The sequence below is a fragment of the Engystomops pustulosus genome, chromosome 5 (assembly GCF_040894005.1).
Source record: "Engystomops pustulosus chromosome 5, aEngPut4.maternal, whole genome shotgun sequence".
NCBI lineage: Eukaryota > Metazoa > Chordata > Amphibia > Anura > Leptodactylidae > Engystomops > Engystomops pustulosus.
Window position 1 is genome coordinate 75402103 of NC_092415.1, and position 27285 is coordinate 75429387.

Here is a 27285-nt window from a genome sequence, read left to right on the forward strand (position 1 = left end):
ATGGATAGTTAGAGTACAGTCTTGTCTGCAATAGTCACCGCATGTGTTTCAGTGACTGAACCTACTGTTGTTTAGTGAACTTTCCAACATGACCAGTGTTCTCATTAGCTTTCTTTTGTGTTTGTTTTTCAACTTTAAGGAACCTTTTTCCCTGTGGGGACTCTATGGTTTGCATTATTGATGACCGAGAGGATGTTTGGAAGTTTGCTCCTAATCTGATCACAGTTAAGAAGTATGTCTACTTTCAAGGTACAGGCGATATCAATGCACCTCCTGGTTCAAGGGAAGCACAAATAAGGAACAGAGGTTAGTAAAAACGATTTGTTTTCATTCATTATGAACAATAGTTAGTGCTATTGATACTTATCTGCGTTTATCTCCAGTATAAATGTTGCTTCAGTTGTTTTTTTTTTTTCATATATAAGTAGGGGATGTGTTTTAAAATACTTTCTTAATATATTTCATTAGCGGGTTTTCTAGACTGTTAATAATAATCTACTGTAGCTTGAATTCTTCCCATGTCTGATTCTCTAACTATCCATGTCTAGGGAAAAGACCGATTCATCCTGTGCTGCTAAAGTCTTAATTTAATATCTATACTCTCCATGCTGCTGTCTTCCTCATACTTTCTATGAGCTTAAATTTTCCAGTACTATGTAAAGCTACTTCTTAACTTTCATGGACTTTTGGCTCCAAGGGCAGATATCAGACTCCTCTCACATACTAGCGATCTGCCAGGGAAAGGAGGGAGTTGGACAGTCAGCCATCAGAGGTCTTAGAGTGTCGGAGGTAATCTTTGGATTAACATTGACATTTTTATTGTAAATCTGAAGTTTCCCTCTGTTCTAGAAATAAGCTGCTGCTAGAGGTGTCTACACCTACATGTGTATGTGACAGTCGAGTGATGGTCAGCAGCCAAATGTCAATATATGGGAGCCTTAGAGGGAAAAAGCATCACTTCCCCATCCTGCTCATATAATTTTTTAACATCACATAAACATCCACTTCTTTTTTCTAATCTGTTTGTAGAAAAAATAAATTTCCTGTGTCTAGGACTATAAGGGTTGCCATTTTGCCTCGACTTTTACAGCATTTAGTGATGTGCTTTACCGCAACTTTATGGTCATAGGCAATGTTCCAGAAATGACTCATTGATGTCTATGTATAGTTTTCTAGGCACAATCAGCACAGATAGAGGTGTATGTAAGCTGTGAGGACCTCTATTGTCAGTATTTTCCATAGAAAGCTACCACCTTATTGCAATTCTGTCTTTTCTGTGGTGTGAATCTGATGACTGTTATATAGAAGATCAGTGTCCATGTCATTCTTAACATGAAGCCTAGTGGCTCCAGTGTGAATTGCAGGATATAGTACATTATAGAAATATTGATGCTTACTTGGACATTTAAAAAAAAAAAAAGGAAATACAAATATTTTGGGGGAATTTTTAACATATGAACTTGGTGAAAAAATAGTTAATTTTCTGTTAATATATTCCCTTTTACGTAATAATTTTTAATCTAGACATTCAGAGGAAAAAATATTTTTATACATTTCTTAATTGTAATCACAGAAGATTTTACAGAAGTTTATTATTACCGAATAGTTATTCTATTACGCTTTTCTATTATGTTCTATTATGTTATGTCATTATTGGTTATATTTAAATTAAATAGTAAGCTACCTATAACAGTATATATAATAACAATATTTTCCTTATTGCAGTGAGAAGCTCTAAGGCATCTGCGACAACCCAACAGTCTGAGACACAGGATCCTGATCAGTCTAAGAACCTTCCTGTGGAGGAGCAGAGTAATGGACTTGGGAAAAGTACAAAGGAGGTTAATGGCGGCTCCTCAAGCACTGACCCTATGAATAAGGAATCTATTGCAAGTGATGGGGCAGTGAAGCAGGAACCTGCCACAAGCCAGCTGCCTTGTATAGATGATGGCAAAAATATAACATTATCAGACGCTGAGCCTTCTCTAGAACAAGATGATAGGACAGCGGTTGTCAAATCCCAAGTAAAGACTGCTGCAGCAAAAGACCTGGACTTTGACCTCTCTAGCGACAGTGACAGTGAGACTGATGTTAAAAAATCACCATGCCCTTCCTCTTCATCCTCTGGTAGTGAAAGTGAATGTAAAAGAAGTTGGAGAAAATCAAAAAAGCCAGACCAGGTGGCTCAGGAGCCGTCTGCAGAGTCTGTTTCTAGCAAACCTTGCACAGAGAATCACCATAGTGACAAAAGGCTATTATCGGAAACAAAAGAAAGCCCATTATTACATGATGAGATGATGGAGGTTCAAGAAGTAGAACAGGATGCCCTTATTGACCTGGGAAATGGATGCACAGATAGAAAGGAGGTGGAAACTGAATCCCAGAACAGTGAGCAGTCTGGAATAACCGTAGGAGAATCCCTGGATCAGAGCATGGAGGAAGATGATGATGATGGGGAGGACCATGATGAAGATGATCACTTAATATACCTAGAGGAGATCCTTGTCAGAGTGCACACAGATTACTATGCAAAGTATGATAGATACCTCAAAAAAGAGTTGGACGAAGTTCCAGATATCCGTAAAATTGTACCAGAGCTCAAGAGTAAAGTCTTGGAAAACACAATTATTGCTTTCAGCGGCCTTCATCCCACAAACTTTCCTATTGAGAGGACACGCGAGTATTACCATGCAAGATCTTTAGGTGCAAATATCACCAAACACTTGTCTTTAAATGAGGAGGACACTAACAAGGCGACTCATCTTATAGCTGCACGAGCAGGTAGGCAAATGTGTAACTCGCTGGATTCATCTGTGGAGTTTCAACCCCCCCCCCCCCCAAAAAAAAATAAAAGTGCACTAGAGCACTTCTCCATCTTCCTCTGTGTGCTGGAACTTCCTCTGCTGCAGTGAGATAACATTGACGGTTATTATATAGAGTTGTTTCCCCTAAAATCCCTTCCTTCGGACATGTCTTTTTTTTCAACCAAACTACAGTTGTGCCCAAGTTTACAAACCCCTGCAGGGTCTTGGCCTTTTCATAAATTTTAACACAAACTTTTTTCACTCATGAAAAAATACAGTACCATATTTTTCAGACTATAAGGCGTCGGATTATAAGGCGCACCATCAATAAATCCCTGCTAAAACGTCTATTTTTATATATATATATATATATATAGCGCACCTGATTATAAGGATAAATGACCAGCAGGTGGCAGACATGTGCACAGTTCAAGGCAGCTGTTGTCTGTAAGTATGGTTGATATAAGGCGCACTGGGCTATAAGGCGCACCTTTGATTTCTGAAAAAAAATCAAAGGATTTTAAGTGGCCTTATAGTCCGAAAAATACGGTAGTTTGACAATAAATGGCTCCACCCAACCATTATTAGAACGAAAAGTTTTCGTGTTCTCATTCATATTCACTGAAAAAAAAGGCAGAGCCAGTCAAAATTTTGCAGGAGTATGTAAACTTTTGAGCACAACTGTTTGTAAATCATGTGGGTCACGCATTAGGCCCAATTTACATATGGTAATTTTTGCCTCAAAGTATACTATAGTAAACAGGTTGGAAAAAAAAAGGCAGAAGGAATAGTGCTCCCTAGTATGCAATTTTGCTTTTGTTGCTTTGTATATAGGTTATGGGCTCACATTAGTAAGTTGTACGATTCAGACTTGTAGACGCTTGTTGATGCTTTGAGTATAAATGTACCATTCTGGCACATTGACAGAGGATTCTGGGACTGATTTTGTTAAGAGGCCTGTGCCGTTGTCAGATTCCAGCACACCTTGGACACCGACAACTGCACATATGCAGGAGCTGTTCTTTTCAGATTTGTAAAAAGTACAGAACTCTCTCCCGGTGATCCTTCCATACCAGCAGATATCATGTGCACAAAGGAAGCTGAGCTAATTTCTTCAGAACCACATATAAAAGTGATTAAAGGAAATTGTAGAATTTAAGATCTTGACGTAAAAGAGAACGAGTCATCACATTTTTACAAATATAGCTAGTGACTGGTTCCCATATAGACCTATTGACACCCTTCTTTTAGCTAAAAATTGTTTCCTTCACAGCCCAATAAAATCAACGTTGTCGTCTCACTTGACATACTGATGCAAATCAGAGGGGGCGTGTCCTGCTCACCAAGTCCAGTGGCTCCTCTGGTCACATGGGTCCTTCTTGCCATTCAGCACTTTATGTGACCAGAGTGATGTCATCCAAGGTCCTTTATCCACTAACCTTTGAAAAGTGTGCCCCAAGTCTGCATCTCATCAACACATGCCAACACAGAGGCCTGTGAAGGAGAATAAGTCCATGGAGCCATGCTGTGGTCAGATGCATACATGGGATATATTTTGCAAATATTAGTGGGGAAAGGACCTTAGATCACCAAGCCGAGCAGGACAGCCCCCTCCGACTTGCAGCTGTATGCCAGGTAAGATATCAAAGTTGTTTTTATGGGGATGTAAGAGGACCCTTATTTTAGCTACAAAATGTTTAATTAATATGAAACCTCTATGGAAACCTGTCACTAGCTTTATATGTGAAAAATATGGCGACACATTCCCTTTAAGGTCTTAATGAAATACATTTTAGTCAAATGGGAATATCTCTGAGTCCTCCTGTCTTTTACCTCGTCAGCCAGACATTCCTGTCCATAAAATGGCCATAGATGGAGGGTCATGTGATCTCTAACTGCCCATGAGCAACTGCCTTGCCAGGACCTTAACCCCTTAGTGACCGATGGTCATTGGTGCCTGAATGTCCAGGGCAATTTTTGACCTTCTGCTATGCACTTCTTTAAATGAGGATATCTCTGGAAAAGCTTTACATATCATAACAATTTTTACTTTGTTTTTTCATGACATGTGAGACTTTAAGTCGATAGGATAGTTTTTATTAATTACATATTTTTTTTTTCTTTATAAAATTTGCCAAGAATTGACGACAAAAAAAGCTTATTTTTTTCACATTTGTAATTTTTCCAATTTAAGTTTTTGAAATTGGTAACTTTTACCAAAATATGTTTTAAATGTTTACAGCAGCGTTCAATCACCCTTTCCCAGGTTCAGCTACAGATGCAGAGGGTGCATGTACTTTTGCACAGTCAGCCTCCTGCAGCTGCTTTTATATCCTGCCTTCAGCTGACAGCATAGATGGGGGCACACTTAAACGCCCATATTTTCCTGAACCCTTCCACATAATAACACAATATCCTCTTTAACCCCTTTGTGTCCAAGCCTTTTTAGACCTTTAGGACCAGGCCTGATTTTTAAAATTTGCCCGGTCATTATAGGAGGTTCTAACTTTGTTACGCTTTAACATATCCAGGGGATTTTGAGATTTGTCTTCGCGTCACACATTGTACTTCAAAGTTATAGAGTTGATATCTCTTGTCAAGTCATGAAAAAAATTGAAAATGAATAATTTTTACAAATTTTTGCAAAATTTCAAAGTTTCAAATTTTCTGCTTTTCAGGCAGATAGTCATAGCACCCAAGTAACTTAATAACTAACATTTGCCAAATGTCTGCTTTATATCGGCAGAGGGTTTTATGCATCCTCTCTCTTTTTTAGGTTGTTAGGAGGTTCAGAATTGTGGGTGGAATTTTTCTTTTTCATGAAAATCACCAAAACCCTTATTTAGAGGCACCTGCTCAGGTCTAAGTGACTTTGAGAGGCCTAAATAACAGTAAAACCCCATAAATCACGCCATTTTAGAAGCTACACCCCTCAATGTGTAAAAAATCAACTTTAAGAAGTGTGTTAACCCTTTAGATGCTACACAGGGGTTAAAACAAAATGGAGGTGTATTTTACAAGCTGTCATTTTTTTTTTTAGACAATATAGTAATCTTGGCCAAAAATTAAACCATTACAAAGTATTAAATGACGAAAAACTCCAATATACCCAATTTCTCCCGAGTATGAGGATGCCCCATATGTGGTGGTGACTGCTGTATGGGCACACGCCCGGGCATAGGACGGAAGGAGGCGCCATTCAGAGCACATCTGCATTGTCACATTTTACAGGCTATAAAATGTTTATTTTTTTGTAATTTGGACATATGGGAGAAAATTTTTTTGTGGTTGAGATCCACTTTTCAGGTACATCATTTATGGGGGGTTCAATAGCTAATAATCAGATTTTATTAACTCTTTCTTGGTGTTGGTTAAAAAAATCATTAATTCTTCTTTATAATTTTTTGCATTTTTTTCCCTGGACGTTCACCCTACCATAAAAATATTGTGTTATCTTTATTCCATGGAGGAATAAATATTCCATGGACAATTACGGCGATACCCCATTTATATGGCTTTTTTATAGTTAACTTGTTTTGCAGAATTTTGTGAGAAATGTGCTCGTTTTTGCATAGCCAAGTAACAATTGGCAGAACATTTTATATATTTTTTTTGTTTACAGTGCTGGTTTAGAGCTTATTTTTTGCGGGACAAGCTGTACTTTTTCTTGGTATCATATTGGGGTAAATTTTACTTTATCACTTTTTATGCAGTCAAAATGTGAAAATTTCATAATTTTTGTGAGGTTTTTTTTGTGTTTTTTTTTTTTTTACGGCGTTCACTGTACGGGTTTAGTGACAATTTTATTTTATTGGACGGGTTGTTACGGACGTTTTGATACCCAATATGTTGTGTTTTTTTTTGTTATTTTCACTTTTTTGTTTTATTTGATTACCATATATACTCGTGTATAAGACGAGTTTTTCAGCACAAAAAATGCTGTGCATCTACTATAGGCAGCCCTGGGGTCCTTCGGGTTACCATGGTAACGATCGGCACCTCCGTGCCTATGCACCTGTTACTGCGGGATTCCGGCTACCGCGTACCTCCGGGATCCCGCGGCGATCGCACGGTCTCAGCCTCTAATGACGACCCGCTCAGGACGACCCGCATCCTATGACATAGTATCATGTCAAGGTGCACAAAGGGGTTAATATGATATATGGATTGCGAATGGATGCTTAAAAGAACTGGTGATGTTCACTTTTAATTTTACAATCGGAAGTAGAAGGCTATACATTAAAGGAAACCTACCACTTAAAAGTGGTAGGTTTTTACACCTATACATGGCACCAGCTCAGGGATATCAAGAAAGCGGCGTAGAACTTTTAATAATTGTATATTGGTAAATTGCCTAATTTCAGCCCCTACTCTTACACTCACATAATGGAAAAAATGAGGTAAAGTGGTCAACCCTTCTAGTTATTGTGATATCTATTCTTCCTATTAACATTTTATAAAGTACCGAAAATGACATGACCATGTGATCGGAACTGTTCTAAGATTTCAAGTATTGAAATAATATCAAAGTTTTGATGCATCATCCCACTCTAATTCAGAGCCCGTATGATTCAGTCCATTTACTCTTTAGTCCTTTCCCAATTCTCAGTACGACAGAATATGAAATTAAGTCCAAGTTAATTCCTTTGTACAGTAATCTAGATTTGTAAAAATGATAAATATTTTGTGTGTTGACTTCTAGGTACTGAGAAGGTCAGACAAGCTCTGAATTGCAAAAGCCTTTATGTTGTCAACCCCGATTGGCTTTGGAGCTGTCTGGAAAGGTGGGAAAAGGTAGAGGAACAATTGTTCCCCCTAAAGGAAGATTATTTGAAATCTCAGAGGTATGTGGAATTTGTTATCAAGTTTATTTAGTGGGATTTAAATGATAACTTTTAAACATGTATAGATATAAGGCAGTGATGGTGCACCTTCAAGAGATCCAAAATTAAAACCCAAAAACCTTAATTATCATAAAGTCCCAAGACGGCAGTAACTTCTCTGCCACATCTTTCCTCCTGTGGCCGTCAATACAGTTGAAAGAAGGAGGAAAAATTCAGATCGTCATTGAAGTTTGTCTCCAGGGTTTTTCCTGAACAGAAAAAAATATCACGGGCCGCGAAGCAGGAACTCCAGTGATAATCCTATGCAGCCCACAATACTTTGCTTCACAATGGCGTTGAGCACAGCTTGTCCTGGGAGATTTACCAGAAGTGTTTGGCTGCCATCAACAACTATAGAACAGTTTTGCTCTCGGATATTTTTTTGAGAATAACCCTCAATCTAACCCATTTGGGGTGGGTTAGCCATACTGTTTTGTGCCTCATGCACGCAACTGTTTTAATTTTGCAGGCTTCTGTGCCCCTAGGACATTGGGAGTTGAGTGCTGCTCACCTCTCCCATGTACGATGAAAATGACCGGCTGTGAGGCAGATTTGGACAGGAATAGAACCTGCTTTATAATGTGAAGTGCAGCCAGTCGGCACACTCACGATGCATGCATCTGACCATGAACAGAAGTCAGTCGGAGCTGTGATTAGCAGCCACTTGTGCTGCTATCTCACATTCTCCAAAAACGAACATGTTTGGCCTAAGATTTTAGACACTGTCCTTTTTAAAGGATTCATAGATCCTATTCAAAGGTCATATTCGGGGCCATATTCGTGCCCCATGCACGCGACCGTAAAGAAAACGGCCATATATACAGCCGGAATGCAGCCTCATACATTCCATTGGGCAATACGGCCATCGATGTACATGGGCGTATTGTCCATTGTACCGTAAATGAGCCGTATAAAAATATAGAGCATGTTCTTTTTTTTTTCTGTTCCGTACGGCCCATATAAGTCAATTGGAACATATAAAATACGGGCTAAATACGTGCTGCATACGGTTGTGCACCGTATGCTGCCGTACATATGTGCAGTATCCACAACCAGTGGTAGGTGCATTCTGTCAGCCTTACATCATTTGCCAGCCCGCTGCAATACATTGCCACCCTGTAGCAATATGTCCCGTACTTAAGGTCAGAATACAGCCGTATATACAGACCATACGCTCGTGTGCATGGGGCCTAATATTGTTTGTGTACTGAAAAGTTATACAGGCGGTCCCCTACTTAACCCCTTAAGGACGCAAGGTTTTTCCGCTCATTTCTCGCTCTCCAACTTCAAAAATCCATAACTTTTTCATTTTTACGTGTACAGACCTGTGTGAGGGCTTATTTTGTGCGTAACAAATTTTACTTTCCCGTAATGTTATTTATTTTAATATGCCGTGTACTGCGAAGCTGAAAAAAAAAATTCCAAATGTGGAAAAAAATTTTAAAAACCGCACGTGCGTCACGTTCTTGTGGGCTCAGTTTTTTCGACTTTGACTGTGCACTCAAAATAACACCTCAGCTTTATTCTTTGGTTCGGTGCTAACGGTGATACCAAATTTATATAGGTTTTATTGTGTTTTAATACATTTTCAAAAATTAAACGAATGTGTACAAAAAAAAAAAAAAAATTGCCATCTTCTGACGCTAATAACTTTTTTTCATACTTTGGTGCACGGAGATGTGTGAAGTGTCATTTTTTGCTAAATGAGCCGACAATTTCATTGCTACCATTCTGAGGTCTGTGCGAAATTTTGATCATTTTTTATTTCATTTTTTATGTGATGTAAAAAAGGTGTAAAAGTCGCATTTTGGACATTTGGGCGCCATTTCCCGCCTCGGAGGTCACCGCCGGCCGTAACCGTTTTTATATTTTGATAGATCGGGCATTTTGGGACGCGGCGATACCTAATATGTTTGTGATTTTTACTGTTTTTATTATGTTTTATATCAGTTCTAGGGAAAGGGGGGTGATTTGAATTTTTAATATTTTATTAATTTTTTTTATTTTTTAAACTTTTTATTTTTTCTCTTTTTTTCCCACTATTTCTTAGACCATCTAGGGTACATTAACCCTAGATGGTCAGATCGTTCCTACCATATACTGCAATACTTCTGTATTGCAATATATGTCATTTTTGCAGCTCATTCATTACAATGAGCCACTGGCTCATTGTAACGAATCTGCAGAAGCCAGATAGCCTCGTGTCAAGCGAAGACCCGAGGCTACCATGGCAACCGATCGCCGCGCCCCGATGACGTTCGGGGGGCGCGGTGATTGAAATAAAGATGGCGGCGCCCGCGCCCCGCCGTCTCTTAAACGCCGGCGGCAATGAAAGGGTTAATAGCCGCAATCAGTGCAAGCACCGGCCGCGGTTATTAGCAGTGGGGGTTTTCTGCAATATGCAACAACCCCCACCCTTTTATGAAGAGGACTCAGCCTGTGAGCCCTCTTCATACACTCCTTATACCTCTGCGCCATAGAGCTACGGCGCAGAGCGTTAAGGGGTTAAGAACACTCGACTTACATGCGACCCCTAGTTACAAACGGACCTCTGGATATTGGTAATTTATTGTACTTTAGTCCTAGGCTAGAATAAACAGCTGTAACAGTTATCAATGGTGTCTGTAATGAAGATTTATTCTTATGACAACCCAACATTTTTAAAATCCAATTGTCACAGACACCAAAAAACATTTTGTCTGGGATTACAATAATAAAATATACAGTTCCAACTTGCATACAAATTCAACTTAAGAACAGACCTACATACCCTATCTTGTATGTAACCCGGGGACTGCCTGTATAAAATATCCAGTGTGAATCGGTTCTTTACGGTCTTCTATACCTTAATGGTGCAGGCGCTGAGCCCTCCTGATTTTATGTCCATGTAAGCAATGGATTTATATTGTAAAAACAGCTTTGAGGTAAGTGCAACTAAACCACTCATTAGGCTTCAGTGTGAAATCCCAATGAATCCTTAATCCCCGGTATGAAGGCCATCATTGGAATGCAAGGTTGATAAGAACAAAACAAGCCAAAAGGTCTTACACGGTTGAAAACCTGACAGAAAAACAGAGGATCTTTTATTCCATGTGTAGCTTTCTTGTGTATTTACCATTTCTATAAAAGCTTTTTTACTATATCATTAGTGTCTGCCTTTTATCTCTCCAACAGAACCATTAGTCCAACCACCTTTCCCGATATCTATGGTGCTTTTCAAACCCCGCTCTTTCATCCAACCCCAATCCATCCGAAGACTCAACCAGGTCCAGAACTGCGGCAGTATGACCCAGTGACCGGGAAACTCATCCGGAAAGCTTCACAAAGCTCGGCTCAGTCTCCTTATATACAGACGCCTTGTCCTTCAGTAAATGTGGCTGTCCATGGAGAGCATTCATCCTTCAGGTACAAGAAACTGTAAGAGAAGATCCAACTTACTTTGTTATACTTTCCTGCATGTTGTTGGTTTTGTTTGTATTGTTAACAAAAGAAAGTGTATTTTAATAAACTGTGTAAAGTAAAAGGTGATGTATTCGTGCCATTTGTGTAGCTTTCTTTTTCGTGTGTGTCATGTGTTTGGTTTTTTTGACCTACTTTGTGTGTAGTGAATTAACTAAATGCAGTGTGTATTATATGTATTTTACCTTTAAACATACTTTATTCAAGTCACTAGTACATTGTGTGTACATGAGGAATAGCATTGTCTTAGGCCTTCATGTGATTTGTATCCTGCATTTTTAAGCAGTTTTCTCCTGCATTGTTTGCACTGGAGGAGATTACCAGCTAACATGCCTCCCATACACTCGTCCAACTCCCTGATCCTAAAGAAGTGGCACCATATAGGACATTACAGTAAAGTACTGATCCGCACTGATGTCAATAAAGTACCTTGGGTGAGAAAGCCTCCATCTGTGCTACTTTAAGCTGCACTTTGTTTTGTTCCAGGGTGGATTCAAATTCAGGGTGACTCGTTTTGTGCTAATGTGAGTTTGGAGTTAGAGGAAGAATATATTTTTTCTCCAATAATTTATGGTATATTCCAAAGTTCCTTTTTCACTATTGACACTATTTTTAAAGTATTTTTCAATTGAAGGGACCAGTTAAAGGGAGTCTACTATAAAAATCAAACATGATAAACTAGGGACACTCGCTTAATCCAGGCCTTGTGACAGATTTCCTTTAAAGAGGTATTCACATTTAATTCATCTCTGTATTTATGTATCTATCTGTGTGTATGTGTATAATAAATATATATATTATAATATATATTATATTTAAACACATTTCTTCAACTGGATGTTATTTAAAAAAAAACAAACAAATAGGAAGATAAATTCCCATAATTATGCTTGTTGTCCCTTAGAAACGAGATGGCCGTCCTTGGATACGACCACCTGTGTTCTTTATCACAGGATGGCTGTGTGACATGTAGTAACTCCTGGCCAATTCATGAAAAAACAATTATTTTTTTCTCGTGCAAGCTCTACAGAAGCAGTGGTCGTATCAAAGGACAACAATGTCGTTTCTAAAGGACAAGGACATGGCTACATTTATGGGTGAATATCTTCACAAAGGAACATTATTTTTTTTCAATAGCATCCAGTTGAAGACATGTGTGTATATATGGCAGATGTATTAAATGTCGGTGCCCAGATGAGAAGTCTACAGTGAATTTGTTTTCTGTAATTCCCTAATGCGGGGAACCACATAATTATTAAAGTGCAATCCCTGTCAAATGTTTTCTCCAGTAGCTGGGTGTGTTGTCCATATTACTTAGCTGTTTTAACTTAACATCTATTATCAGCACTGTGTTGCCAGACAGGGAATCTACTCTGCAGTTTTGCATTTGTTGCAAAAGCGCTGTAACAAGACAAGAACTATGACAGGATTGTATTGCTTTATAAGCTCAGCCCTAAATGTAACTTCAACAAACCTGGCATGTATCAATAGTACAAGTGACCACAAGAAACTTTGTAATGTATCCAATAAGAGTGCTTTGATCTTAATTTAATTTGGCTCTTTTCATCCTCCCTCCTAATCTGCTTTTCACAAAAACGGCTGCTTTCTGTCTTGCTAGCAAGACGGACAGAAGCGCATTGAAGTTGTCACATGTCATAGAAGTTCTATGGAGGAGGGAGAGAGCGCGGACAGTCATGGAAAGGAAGGCCACAATAAATTAAGAAAATGCAGTCTACAAGTCACATAATGCCCAGAAATGGTGAGCTCAGGTATACATGCTGAACCAGTGGTTTCTGTAAAGATTGTTGAAAGGCAATGTACACTTTAAACAAAAGCAGGTATGTTATTTTATTTAGTTAAAAAAAAGCCAATTAATTCTGGAGGCATACATTAAGAAAATCTAAATTGTGTTGATTTTTTTCAGCAGTTGGTTAAACTGAATACAACTAGACTATTTTATCAATTTGTCAGAATCAATTTTAACAATATTGTGTTTTCAGACTTGTCTACCATGATGCTATTGGTCTCTCATTTTCCTTGTTGCTATTGGGCTAACGGACCTGTGGTGTGCGGCCGTGTATAATTCATGGCCCAGGCATTTGCCCTGTGCATGGGGCTGTGAAATCCATGGCCGTATGCATAAGCCCTTAGCGGTCTATGGGGGGCGCTTGCTAGCACACATCCCCGTTAAACATATATGTGCATGAGACCTTAGTCATGTTTTTTGTGTAAAGTGATGACCTTTTAGAATTCAAATTCACACTTTAAGTACACACTTAAAATGTTGTTTGAGTATTTGGAAACAGCATGATGTTTAAGTATGGGAATATGTTTCTATTGACAGAGTAGTTCAGCCTCATGAAGGACAAATGTTTGAAGATGAAGAGTTGCCTACAGAAAGTACAGAGGAGGAGCCGTGTGGCCCAGCTCGGAGAAAACGCCAGCCAAGCATGTCTGAAACTATGCCTTTATACACACTATGTAAAGAGGACTTGGAAAGCATGGACAAAGAAGTAAGCTTTTATGTAACTCCTATTTAAAAAAAAAAAAAAAAAAACCTGTTGTATAGTCATGCTAACTAGGTGTGGTAATGTACTGGGAACCTATCATAAGGATTTGGATTGCCTGTTATCCAGGACGATATTCCCAATTACATTCTTCTATTTGCTGCAAGATCTTTGAATGTTGTCTTTAAATGTCCTGTAAGGAGTCACTGAGATTGGAGGGGTGGGGTCCAGGGTTACAAATAATGAGCAATAGATCTGCTTATAACAAAATTCTCCCTCCCAGTCCTACTAACTGGTGCTAATCCCACTCACCTGAAGCAATCATATGGTCCTTGCTCATTTCCCCGGCTATCTGCAGCTCTAAGTGGGCAGGATCAGTGGGTGTCATCTTCTACGTGTATAGCTACGCACAATCACATCACAGCCCACTGTCATAATTATGCTTGCGCTCAACGGAGAAGATCAGAACGCTAGGACGACGGATGGGAGGAGGATAACATGTTTCTCTAGTGAGTAAGGCCGGAGTACGGCCAGGAAGACTGGGAAGAAACAAGATGGACTAGGGACCTCCAGACCACACGGAAGGATCGGGACAATGCTTTAGAATTTGTATTGAAGGTAAGTTTGACAAATGTTTGTTAGCCAGCCCTCAGGCCATATTTAATATTAAGATTTAAAGGGGTTGTCAGAGTTTAAAAAAAATATATATATATGTGGCCGGGAGCTGGCTGCCTAAAACAATAAAGCTGTACTTACCTTCTGGTGCCCTCCGGTATCCAGCGCTGCATTCAGCTTCCGGCCGGCCGTGGCCGTGTACGCCTATCCGTCCCTATACACAGCATTGAGGTAGGTTGTCTGGTCCAGCCGGAAGCTGAATGCAGCCCGCTCCCGGCCACATATATTTTTTTTTTCAAAACTCGGACAACCCCTTTTAATATTAAAGTGGCCAACACCTTTTTAAAGTATTTTTCTGTGTAATGAATCAACCAGAATATAGAATTGCATCAATGGGCTCCCGTCATTCTCCTGAATAACAGGTTTGTGGTTTTGTATGCTTTGTCTGGCTTTTTTTTTTTCTTTTCTGTGTATTGTATTTATAGACTAAAATCGGGGAATATATTAAATTACTAAACTTGTACTAGCAATTTGCATGTATAAACCTTCATTTTTTAATTTTTTTTTTTTTTGTGCTCCGTCGCAAAGTGATTTGTGCACAAGGGGGCATGAATACGATGGGTAGCAATTTACAGAAACAAGCGTTATCCTATGTTTTATAGCTTCCCTTTAAAATTACAGCTGAATCACAGCAACATACCCTTTTCAGTGAAATATTGTTAATCGTGAATTTCCTCCTGCAGAAACGTGTAACATGTGAATACTAACTAGGCTAGCTGAGGTTTTCTTGTGTTGTATGCTTACTTTTTCTGGAAGGCGAGTATTGATGTGTGTGTCATGAGACATTGGGAGCCGTGCTTATTAATTTGTATGAGTAATTCCGCCTGTCTTGTATTGATTCACACCGGTGCACTCAATCTTTACTTAACTACCAGCAATGGAATGGAACATGACCTGAGCAGGCTGTGGTAGGTGAGACGGCCCAGACTAATTACAAGTCTCTGCCGCTCCACCGTAGATGAAATGTTAATTCAGCTGTACTGTCCAGCGCACCGATCACTAATTCCCATCTTACATCTCGTATGTCACACTTTTTCCTTCAAGGGACTGAAGGAGAACACTGTTTGTATACTTCTTTTTATTTTGTCTTTTTAAATTTGATTTCTCATGGTATTTTTGTAAAGTAACTGATAAAAAAAATAAACACATGCTATACATATTAACGCACAATTTTTGCAAGTATCGTTTTAACCCACTTCTCCTTAATTCAATAGCCCATAGTTCTGCAAGCTGAAAATGAAAAAAAAAAAAATCTGTGGTGCAGATTGTTGCAAACTGACGTATTTTAACCAGTACAAATTTTTCTCTGTTACAGCATTCACCATGTAACAGAATGTTTTTTATATTTGATTAGATTGGGGCAAGTCTAGGACAAGTTTTACCTATGTTTCATATCAAAGCGACCAGAATTCCATTCTCAGAAATCCATTGCCACAATCGGATTTTCAATATTTTTTGTGGTTCAAAAGTTATAAACACAGAAATCCTCAAGAGATTCTCCTGTGCGTTCATATTGATTAGATCCAGTGCCTTCAGCTTTATTTTCAGCAACATGTCAAACATCTCTGCATCATCATAAGAAACATCCCCAGTGCTTGTTGCAATTTTCTGTGTCGATTTAACTTTAAACCACAATAGAAATTGCAAATCTGATTGCAGCGATAGATTTGAAACAATTTTGGTCAAAAAGACTGCTCACACAGCAAACTCCTGAGCGCTCAGCTTGTGTTTCCTCTCTGTAGACCCTTAAAGAAAACCTGTCATGCAAATTAATCCCAAAACTAAATATATTTTCATAAATTGCCACTAGAAAGCATTGCCCCTATTGTCACCATTGTCCCTCTATATGCCTGTACACTTAAATAATCAGATCATAAAACTGATTATCCCTGCAATCTCTTTAGAAAATTAACATATTAGGCAAATAAAAGTTATAAAGGGGCTACTGGGGCGTGGAGTAGCTAGAGCTGAGGCTCCACGTTGTGGCTACTCCATGCCCCAGTAGCCTCTTTGATCCTGCTACCAGATATCTTCGGCGAGCAGCGATGAGGAGCAGCGCGCCTTCGTCCACGAAGCTGGAGCTACTGCGCGTGCGCAAATCTACGGCTTTGCAGACAATTGCGCACAACTCCTCATCGCTGCATGCCAAAGATGTCTGGTAGGAGGATCAATGAGGTTTCTGGGGCGTGCCTTAATAGGTAGACCTGTGGTGGTAGGTTTCCTTTAAACAACATTAATAGAAAGTCCAATGTAATTATGGGGAGAAAGTAGTGCAGCCAAAAAAACATATTTTTCCCTTTCACCTACCATTATTTTACATACCTCTGCAGAGTTTTGGCTTTCATGGCATTTGATCATTTCGATGCTTTTTGATTGTCATTATGATTTTAAATGAGAAAACACAATACTTTGACAATAAATGGCTTCACCCAACCACTAGTGGGAAGGTAACCCCTTCACGACTGCCATACGTCCCATTTGCACCTGCCCTGTGCAGATAGGGCTACTATAAACCTCTTGACAGTGACAAACCTCAAACGACCATATCTCCTGAACCCTGACACATTCAAACATAATTTTGTCATTTTTTAATTTGTCATTTTAAACGGCAGCATCTCCCCTTTTAATATGATGTATGATTGTGTATGGATGCTTAACAGAACTGAAGATATCCAACCTTTAAAGTTGTGCATGAAAATCATATTTTTAAGTACAAGCTTTCTATTCCCAATTATAACTTTAATATGAAATATGGATTGTGGATGGATGCTTCAGAGAACCAGAGATATTCATTCTTAACCCCTTAACGACTTGGCCTTTTTTTAGTTTTTTCACTTCCATTTTTCACTCACCAACTTCAAAAATCTAAAAATTTTTTATTTTTCCACATAAAGAGCTGTGTTATGGCTTATTTTCTGCGTAACAAATTGCACTTCATAGTGACGGTATTTAATATTCTATGGCGTGTACTGGGAAGCGGGAAAAAAATTCCAAATGCAGTGAAAATGGTGAAAAACCACATTTGTGACGTTTTCTTGTGGGCTTGGATTTTACAGCTTTCACTCTGCGTCCCAAATGACATGTCTACTTTATTTTTTGGGTCGGTACGATCATGTGGATACCAAATTTGTATAGGTTTTATAATGTTTTCATACATTTAAAACCTCCTGTACAAAATATTTTTTTTTTATTTTGCCATCTTCTGGGGCCAATAACTTTTTCATACTTTGGTGTACGGAGCTGTGGTTAGTGTCATTTTTTTGCGAATTTTGATGGTGTTTTCATTACAATAATTTTTGGGACTGTGCGACCTTTTGATCACTTTTTATTAATTTTTTTATATTTTTCAAAATGGCAAAAAAATGCCATTTTCGACTTTGGACGCTATTTTCCGTTACGGGGTTAAACGTAGTGAAAAAACATTATCATATTTTGATAGATCGGGCATTTTTGGACGCGGCGATACCTAATGTGTTTATGATTTTTACTGTTTATTTATTTTTATATCAGTTCTAGGGAAAGGGGGGTGATTTGAATTTTTAGGTTTTTTATTATAATTTTTTTTTTTTAACTTTTTTTTATTTTTACTTTTACTATTTTTCAGACTCCCTAGGGTACTCTAACCCTAGGTAGTCTGATCGATCCTATCATATACTGCCAAACTACAGTATGGCAGTATATGTGGATTTTACTCCCCATGCATTAAAATATGCAATTAGCACATTGTAATGCATGGGTTAAAACGAAGTAGCCTCGGGTATTCGGAACACCCGAGGTTACCATGGCGACGGATCGCCGCTCCCCGTGACGTCATCGGGGAGCAGCGATCCACGACAAGATGGCGGCGCCCATGTGGCGCCATCTCTTTGAAGCCGCCGGCAGCATTGCCGGCGGCGATCGAGGTGAGAACACCCACTAGTACGGCGCGCGTCGGGAAGGGGTTAAAGAGGATACTCTCTTGTTTAATATGACACCCAGAATTCTGTGTCTAAGTGCAAGGGTTCAGAAGATGTGTTTCTAGGTGCACCCCTCCAGCCTGTCAGCTGAAGGCAAAATATAGAAAAAGCTGCAGGATAGACATGCACCCTCTGCATTTGTAGCTGAACCTGGGCAAGGGTGCTGGAATAATGCTGTACATATTTATAACCTATTTTAGTAAAAGTTACTACTTTTAAAAAAAACTTTAATTGGAAAAATGACAGCTTATTTTTTTTCACATTTGTAGACAATTATGGCAATTTTTATTAAGAAAAATTAATAATTGATAAAATTATGCTATGAACTTAGTGAAAATTGTTATGATATGTAAAGCTTTTACAGAGATATCATCATCATTTTAAGAAGTGCATAGCAGAACTTCAAAAATTGACCTGGACATTCTGGCACCAATGACAATTGGTCACAAAGGGGTTAATGTAAAATGAAAAGCTCCATCTCTTCCTGATGGTGTGACACTGAAATTATCCTTCTCCTTATTCTTCTAACCGCATAAGTGTCAAGAAGGCAACATTGTTATCTTGTAACTATGGCTTGTAACTTGTTACCTTGGTGAGCAGGTATGGCTTGGTTGGGCAGCTCCCAACGTATACTTTGAGCTTACCCGCTGATATATACTAGCAGACTGAGGCGAAATTGTAGCCTCAGTCTGACCAGTATACGACGCGTCTGCTAAGATGGATGGAAAGGCGTAGCAATCTACTTCTTTTCTGCCTGCTCCCTCCTGCCGAGTGACAGAAGCCTTGGGTAGCTCATGCAGCACAATGCTTCCCTCTTTCAGCCTTGCTGAGCGGATAAGTCTCTCAGCAGAATGGAGGATGCCGGTGATGTCACTGTCCCCGTACATTGGCGGCAGCCGGTGATTGCTCACATCTTTCCACTCATCCAGGGGGTTGGAGGAGTCACTGGGTGATGTATCACACTGTTTAAGCATACATTGGGATACGTCTATGCTTGCAACATATGGAAAAAAACAAGGGATGAAATCAGCCTAAATGTCAGTTTTTGATGGAGCGCTGTAATGCCCATATGCACGAAGAGGCTACAGCCTGTTAGTGAATATCGGTGCAAGTTCAGAACTTTAGGCCAAATCGGAACTGGCGGTGTTTGTTGCTATAGTCTTCGCTGCTTTCCTACTCTCTTTCTCCACACCCCCATAGTGATTCGGAGAAACACATGGAGCCTCATATGGTTTTTCTGCCAGAAAAACGTTTGTAGAAGCTGTACTGTATTTCCCCCAATGTCTTTATTCTACTATCAGACATAATCATTCTGCAACCAGGACAGGCAATATTTTAGCCACTGAATAGTCTTTCTAGAGCAATTGTTCCAAAAGTTCCCTTTGTAGTTAGGAAATAATTCTGCAGTTTTTCTAATTCTGCAAGGATGAACCTTGTCACATGATGCTCCATCTCTTGCAGTGCAATGTGTGGATGGGGGAAGAAGACCTTCAGTCACTTTTAAGATTGGTACACAAAGTGGCCAACCCATTTTAAATGGGTATTTCCATGAAGACAAGTTTCACTGTTAATTCCAACCTGTCTCTATCATTTTTGGTCTATACTATTTCATTTGCTCCTAGACACGACCCTGTAACTTCTGACTTGGTGTCAGGACCGCCACCTTGGATTTCTGCGTGACGGCATGGGGCTGAGATTTATCTGTTTCTGATCTGAGCCTGTCGCCACGCCTTCTGCTTTCTAGCACTGAGCTCACACTGATCCTTTCCTGCCAGCACATCGTGAGCAGAGAGAAGCTGCAAACTACAAGGAGATATGTGCCTGCCTCCCCCCAGGATCACTTATCTGTGAGAACACGGATGTTCCAGTGCTGAAAGTCGGTCAGCCTCTCACACTCCTCTGTAATAGGCATCTCATCATCTCTAATTTGTCTCCTTTCTCTTTCTATGTGTCATTATATTAATCCAATCTCAGAAGCCAGATGCAAGTGTATATACACATGTACCCTGATAATCTAACCGCATTGTCATCCCTGCCCACACCCTGGGATTTTGCACTGAGCAGGCTAGGGAGTGATAGGAGCTAATATACAGCAATAGAACTGAATAAAATTGTAAAGTAAGGGATTAAAATGTGTAAACATCACAAGGGGATTGAGATTTGAGAATTTTTTTCGTTGGAAAACCCTTTTAACTTCCACGCATCTTTTATCCCTGAAATGGAAAGGAATTATTGGCAGATTAGTTACAATGATTTCAGTTTCCTCAGTAAACATGGATGAATTCTTCCTGTACCTTTTATCAATGGTTGTGCTTTGTCAAGGGTTAATTTACTGAGTTGTAGCACTACTTACTTTAACCCCTTAGCGCTCTGCGCCGTAGCTGTACTGCGCTGAGTCCCGCGAATAGCGCTCAGCGCAGTACAGCTACTGCGCAGAGACGATGCCGGTTCAGCGCTGTATAGCAGCCGAACCGGCATCGTTAGCCGCGGGATTTCAACGGTAATCTACCGTTGACATCCCCGGCTAACACCCGCGGTCGGAGTGGGCTCCGATCGCGGGTGTTTAACCCGTTAAATGCCGCGGTCAACGCGACCGCGGCATTTAACATGCCTTCTGGGGGTCTTTACATCACAATCGCCCCCCCCCCCCCGCACCGTTTTCGGGGGGGCCGATTGCTGTTTTGGCACCTCTGGGGTCCGATCGGGACCCCAGAGAAGCCTGGAGGGTTTACCTTTAAGATGGCGTCTGTGACGTCATCTTAAAGGCAAAGTGTCAGCCTATGCATCTGCATAGGCTGGCACTGATAATACCCTGCAATACATTAGTATTGCAGAGTATTATCAAGAACAAGCAATCAGATGATTGCTTGTTCATATCCCATGGTGGATCATGTAAAAAAATGTAAAAAAAAAATGTTTTTCAATAAAAAATTACTTTATAAATCACTAAAAATGCCCATAAGCCCCAAAACATATAAAGAGACATATAACACTCAAAAAAGTCTAAATCATAACACAAACCCCACATATATAGTATCACCGCGTCCGTAACAATCCGTAGAATAAAACTAAATAACTATTGAACCCATATGATGAACGCCGTAAAAAAAAAACGTTAAAAACCCGCCAAAAATTATGATTTTTACCTATTATATCCCACTAAAAATGCAATAAAAAGTGATCAACAAAACATATGTACTCCAGAATGATATTGTTGCAAAGAACAACATGTCCCGCAAAAAACAAGCCATCAACCAGCTCTGTAGCCAAAAACGTAACAATGTTATGCCACTTGGAAGCCGGCGATGCAAAAATGATAGATTTTTCCCCACATTAGGGTTTTATTTGGCAAATTTAGTAAAACATAAGAAAAAATATTCATGTCTGGTATCCCCGTAATCGTATCGACCCATAGAATAAAGATAACAGGATTATTAGGCTATACGGTGAACACAAAAAAAAAAGTAAAAAATCCAGTACAGAATTGATGCTTTTCTACTCATGACCTCAAAAAAAAGTTCCAAAATTTTCAACAATAGGTGATACCAACCCCAAAATGGTAACACTGGAAAAAGCATCTCGTCCCGCAAAAAAAATGCTGTCACATGGCCCAAATAACGGAAAAGCGAAAATGTTATAGCCTTCAAAAGGGGGCAACCAGAAAACTAAAATCCTGGCAGCTGCAGGGTGCTCCTTCCCTTCTGCGCCTTGCTGTGCCCCCATAACACAAGTAATGTCCACATGTGGGGGGTCGCTGCACTCAGGAGAAATTGTAGAACAAATTTTATGGTGAGTTTTCTCTTTTTATCTTTTGGAAATGTGTAAATTTTAGGGCTAGATGAACGTATAACCGACAAAATTTGACCATTCTAAATTTCACCGCCATTTTGATTCAATTACTATGAAGATCTCAAGGGGTTAACAATCTTTGTAAATGCTGTTTCTGATAGTTTGAGGGGTGCAGATTTGAAAATGGGTTGGTTATATAGGCGGTTTTGTTGCTAAATATGTAAAATTTGATTTCAAACAGTATTTATCCCCAAAATAGTCAATTCCGAAAATACGGAAAATCGCTATTCGATTTGTAGGCCGCGTGACGTCAAAATAAATTATCCAAACATTTCAAAAATTATGAAAATGTAAAGTAGACAAATGGGAAATGTTATTCTGCAAGTTATTTAGGTGTTAAATCTATCTGCCTGAAAACGCGGTGGTTTTGAATTTCGAAAATGGCAAATTTTTCTAAAAATTCATCATTTTTTTCTTTTTTTTGTAAATAAACGCAAAACGTATCAGCCAAAATTTACCACTAAAATGAAGTACAACATGTGGGGAAAAAGCAATATCAGAATCGCTTTGATAAGTAACAGTGTTCAAAAGTTATAACCATATAAAGAGACGCAGGTCAAATTTCAAAAAAAAGTTGCGAGCCTTAACCTGCAAACAGGCTGCGTCCTTAAGCGGTTAAACTTACCATATATACTTCAGTATAACCCTAGTTTTTCAGCACAAAAAATGTGCTGAAAACCCAAACTCTGCTTATACTCGAGTAAATAAAATATAGGTTATAGCAGGTTTTTGTGGTAGGGGCCTCGGCTTACTCTTGGGTCGACTTATACTCGAGTATATACGTTACTTAGATTGGATATTTGACCCTGGCATCTTGTAGATGAACACACATGAAAATTTGTGTTTAATTAACTTTTACTTTTTGGGACATATTTGAATATCACGGGCCTTTAGTTTTCTCTATGCAAACTTGTCATCTTTCCTTTTCAATTTTTTTTTTTTTTTTTCAATCTTCTCCTTTTCAATTTCATATGTCTTTGTCATCTTATTCTTGGTACTTTCCTTTTTTATATTTGGTTTACTTTTGTTAGCACTGGGCATAAAAATTTGATGCTAAATATTGTTTTTGCGGCAACTCCATGATGGCAGACTACAAAACCAATTGGTTCTACGCTTTGTAGAGTATTGTTTTACCTTACTAGCATCTATCTCCTAGTGTATCCAGTTGAGAGCTGTAATTGTACTAGGCTTCTTACTTAAGCAGCAGTTTCCAGGCTTTAATTTTTGTCAGGATAATAAAATCTCCTATAAACGCCTTTTTAAATAAACTTGTTTCCTAGTTATATTATTAGTGACTTGTTCTTCATGTTCTCTGAAACCAGTATTTATAATTTATATAGAAATGCCCTAAACATTTCCGTTCCAAGGTTAAAAGCGAGAGCACCATCAAATTTTAATTACTCTTCTTCTAATGAGGGATGTGAAAGTATGTGAGTGTAGGGGACTTTCCAACTGTATAAAAGAACTTCTCATTTTAAACTTTCTTAGAAGCCATAGATGTGACGCATTTCATAAGTTTCTACCTGTAGTTATACTGCTGTTCTGTCAAAATCTGTAAATGCAAGCTGCTGAGTGACAGAATTTCCCAGCCTCTGTAATTCTGTAACTTTCTATAATGTAAGAGCTGCCGTGGATGCCAGTTACATTCCTAAGAAAGTCATTGTTCGTTGAGTGAAAGGAAAATGGCTGTGTATATGCCTATGATTTCCAGCAATTAACCTTCTGAATGTTACCATTCCCCTAATTGTGTCATTCAGAAAGCTGAGCCCTTTGGGCTAAATGTTTTGTGTGTTTTATTCCTCCTTGTGATTTCCGGGTACTTCTATCTACCATTCTTGACAGCCTACCTATGTGATCTGCACAAAGAGAACGCAGCAGGGGCACGTTTGGCTCTGGGTGTGCAGTACAGAACATTTGACCACGCATCAAGTGGGTAATAATAAGAACTACTTATGTACCCTGTGGTGGCGCTTTTGAGCGCCTACATTTGTACTGAACCTAAAAATAGCTGAATAACCGAGAAACAGCAGGTTTCATTTTAAAACATAACCTTGTTATTGAAAATGGTTTACAGTATTTTAATGCTTTCACAAAATAATTAATGGCTTTTATGCTGCTTTCTCCTCTGTGCTATTCTACTCCCACCATCTCATTTGGGAACTTGTGGATATATATATTCTCCACCCTGCATGGAAACCTGTAGCTGTTGGGGCTTTATGATATGTGCTAAAAATACTTTTCTATTGTATCCTTTGGAAATGAATAAAAATATGACAATGCAGTCACATGTGAATGGGAATCTACTAATTAAACATGAGTTTCTTAATGAATGTGAAGTGTACACTTGTATTTAATCATAGACTTTGCCGCAATTAGTTCTATCAACTCCAGGTGGTTAGATCTGTAAGGGTCCATAGTGAAGGCATAGGAGGATAAGTATTATTGTTTATCTATACACTTGTAGTCTGTCTCTTAGTAATAATGAATGCTGTGAATATACGATGGGCAGTTATCCTGCTAATATTCTTGAGGGGAACTGTTATCCATCACTGGTATCTGATACTCATCCATGATTTATTTTGAAATCACCAAAAGTTTGGTACGTTTTAAAAAGCATTTGCTCAAGAAGTACAATGTAGTAAACCAAGAAATTAGTCATAGCCTCTATTGCACCCCCATGGGGGTTATTGCATGGCCCCTGTATAGCAATGCTGCTTTCTTTGCCAAACTTTGATCCGCTCCGCCAATGAAAAATGAACGTCTGGATAAATGGAGATGTAATGGCTCAGTTGAAAAATGCAGCATAAAAGTGTAATTTTTCCTCAGACTAGATGGCCATTTTATGTAGCAAAATTATATGCAAAAGTAAGTAATAAAAATATCTATAAAGAAGGGGTAAAAGTCTGGTGCTTTAGCGTTGGCAAGGGTGCAAAGACCTACACATACAGGCATCACAACTACTGACAAAAAGTAAGTAACGTCAAGATTGATGGCAAAATAAATAATCAGGTTAAAGGATATTTTTTTTAATTAACTATATACTTTTTATTATGAATGTAATTGCCTTGTATACTCGAGAAAGCTGTGGCCCTTACATTTACCAGAAAAAGCTGGGGAAACCTATTGACTCGAGTAATAAGCCCAGGGGGGGGGAATGCAACCTTTTAGGGGTAAACTGTTCAGCAGCAGAGCCCGCTTAATAATAATAAACTTAGTACTTGCCCTCGGCATTCCCCACACATGGCTCCTCTTCTCCTCCCTTCATGTGGCTCCTATGGTTTTTTTTGGCAATGCATGCCCAGTCATGTCTTTGCAGTTATTTTAGTGCTTGTACGGCAGAAAACTGCCATAAAAGTGGTCATGAATCTCCCCCTTAGAATGTAGAACCATGCTTATGGTATGGATTTAACCCCTTCATGCTCTGTGACGGATATATCCGCCACAGAGCTATGAAGGGTGTATGAAGAGGGCTCAGGGGCTGAGCCCTCTTCATACAGAGATGGGCTTTGCTGCATATCGCAGCAAAGACCCATCGCTAACACCCGCGGTCGGTGCTTGCACTGATCGCGGGTGTTAACCTTTTCTTTGCTGGCGACACTGGCGCCGACATGCTTTCTCCGATCGTCGAACCCCTGAACATCATCGGGGGATGGCGTTCAGTTGCCATGACAGCCTCCAGTTGCCTGCAAAACCTCCATATACTGCGATACAGTAGTATTGCAGTATATGGTAGGAACGATCTGACCATCTAGGGTTAATGTACTCTAGATGGTCTAAGAAATAGTGGAAAAAAAAAATTAATAAAATATTAAAAGTTCAAATCACCCCAATTTCCTTAGAACTGTGATTTTTACTGTTTAATATATTTTATATCAAACACATTTGGTATCGCCGCGTCCCAAAATGCCTGATCTAGCAAAATATAAAAACTGTTATTGACGGCGGTGACCTCAGACTGGAAATGGCGCCCAAATGTCCGAAATGCGACTTTTACACCTTTTTACATGACATAAAAAATGTAATGAAAAGTGATCAAAATGTCGCACAGTCCTCAAAATGGTAGCAATGAAACCGTCGGCTCTTTCGCAAAAAAAAAAAAAAAAGACCCTTCCCACAGCTCCTTACGCCAAAGTATGATAGAGTTATTAGCGTCAAAAGATGGCGACATTTTTTTTTTTTTCCTTTTTCGTACACAGTTGTTTAATTTTTTAAAATGTAATAAAACGCCATAAAACCTGTATAAATTTGGTATCACCGCAATGGTACCGAACCAAAGAATAAAGTAGAGGTGTTATTCGGAGCGAAGAGTGAAAGTCTTAAAAATTGAGCCCACAAGAATGTGACGCACTTTTTTTTTTTTTTTTAATTTTTCCACATTTGGAATTTTTGTTCCTGCTTTCCAGTACATGGCATGTTATAATAAATAACATCATGGGAAATAAAAAAAAAAATTTACGCACAAAATAAGCCTTCACACAGCTCTGTACACGGTAAAATGAAAAAGTTATGGTTTTGAAGGTGGAGAGCGAGAAATGAGGAAAAAACCCTGTGTCCTTAAGGGGTTAAAGATGGGAATCTCCTCCTTCAAACTCCAACAGCCCTGTGGTTGTATGTGCTAACTGGACATGCAGGCAATTTGAAGGATGGGATTCTCATCCTTAACCCCTAGGCGCACAAGGACGTTATAGTACGTCCCTGCGGCTAGATGCTTAGCGCATGGGGACGTGCTATAACGTCATGGTTCTGGCACCGGCTCAAGAACGGAGCCGGCACCAGAAGCAGCAGGCTACCAGCTGTCTACCACAGCTGACACCGCGCTGCAACACCGATCGTGGATGTTAACCCCTTACACTCCACGGTCAAGCATGACTGCGGCCTGTAAGGGTGTTCCCGCTATGGATCAGATCCCCCGTGCCGCTTCTGGGCAACCCCGAAGACTGCCGAGTGCTCCGGGGCTGCCTGATCTCCTTGGCAGTCAGACCCCCAGGTCTGACTGTAAACTGTGTGAGCATGCGTCTGCATGCTCAGACAGTTTACACTGCTCTACAATGAAAAAGCATTGTAGAGCAGTGTATTAGACTTGAGCAATCAGAGCAAGTATGTACAAGTGAAAAAAAAAAAGTTTTTACACATTAAAATAAATAGAAAATGG

General features: G+C 39.3%; 1 protein-coding gene across 2 annotated transcripts in view; it reads left to right on the forward strand.

Annotated features, from left to right (window-relative positions):
* CTDP1 (CTD phosphatase subunit 1) overlaps nucleotides 1-27285 on the forward strand; it is a 70952-nt gene that overhangs the window by 25442 nt on the left and 18225 nt on the right. The window contains exons 7-11 of one of the 2 annotated variants that reach the window (XM_072152387.1): nucleotides 140-306; nucleotides 1726-2781; nucleotides 7507-7648; nucleotides 10862-11104; nucleotides 13491-13659. In XM_072152387.1, coding sequence (XP_072008488.1) covers nucleotides 140-306; nucleotides 1726-2781; nucleotides 7507-7648; nucleotides 10862-11104; nucleotides 13491-13659 — 1777 coding nt within the window. The remainder of the gene's footprint in view (nucleotides 1-139; nucleotides 307-1725; nucleotides 2782-7506; nucleotides 7649-10861; nucleotides 11105-13490; nucleotides 13660-27285) is intronic. The other variant, XM_072152388.1, reaches the window with a different exon arrangement.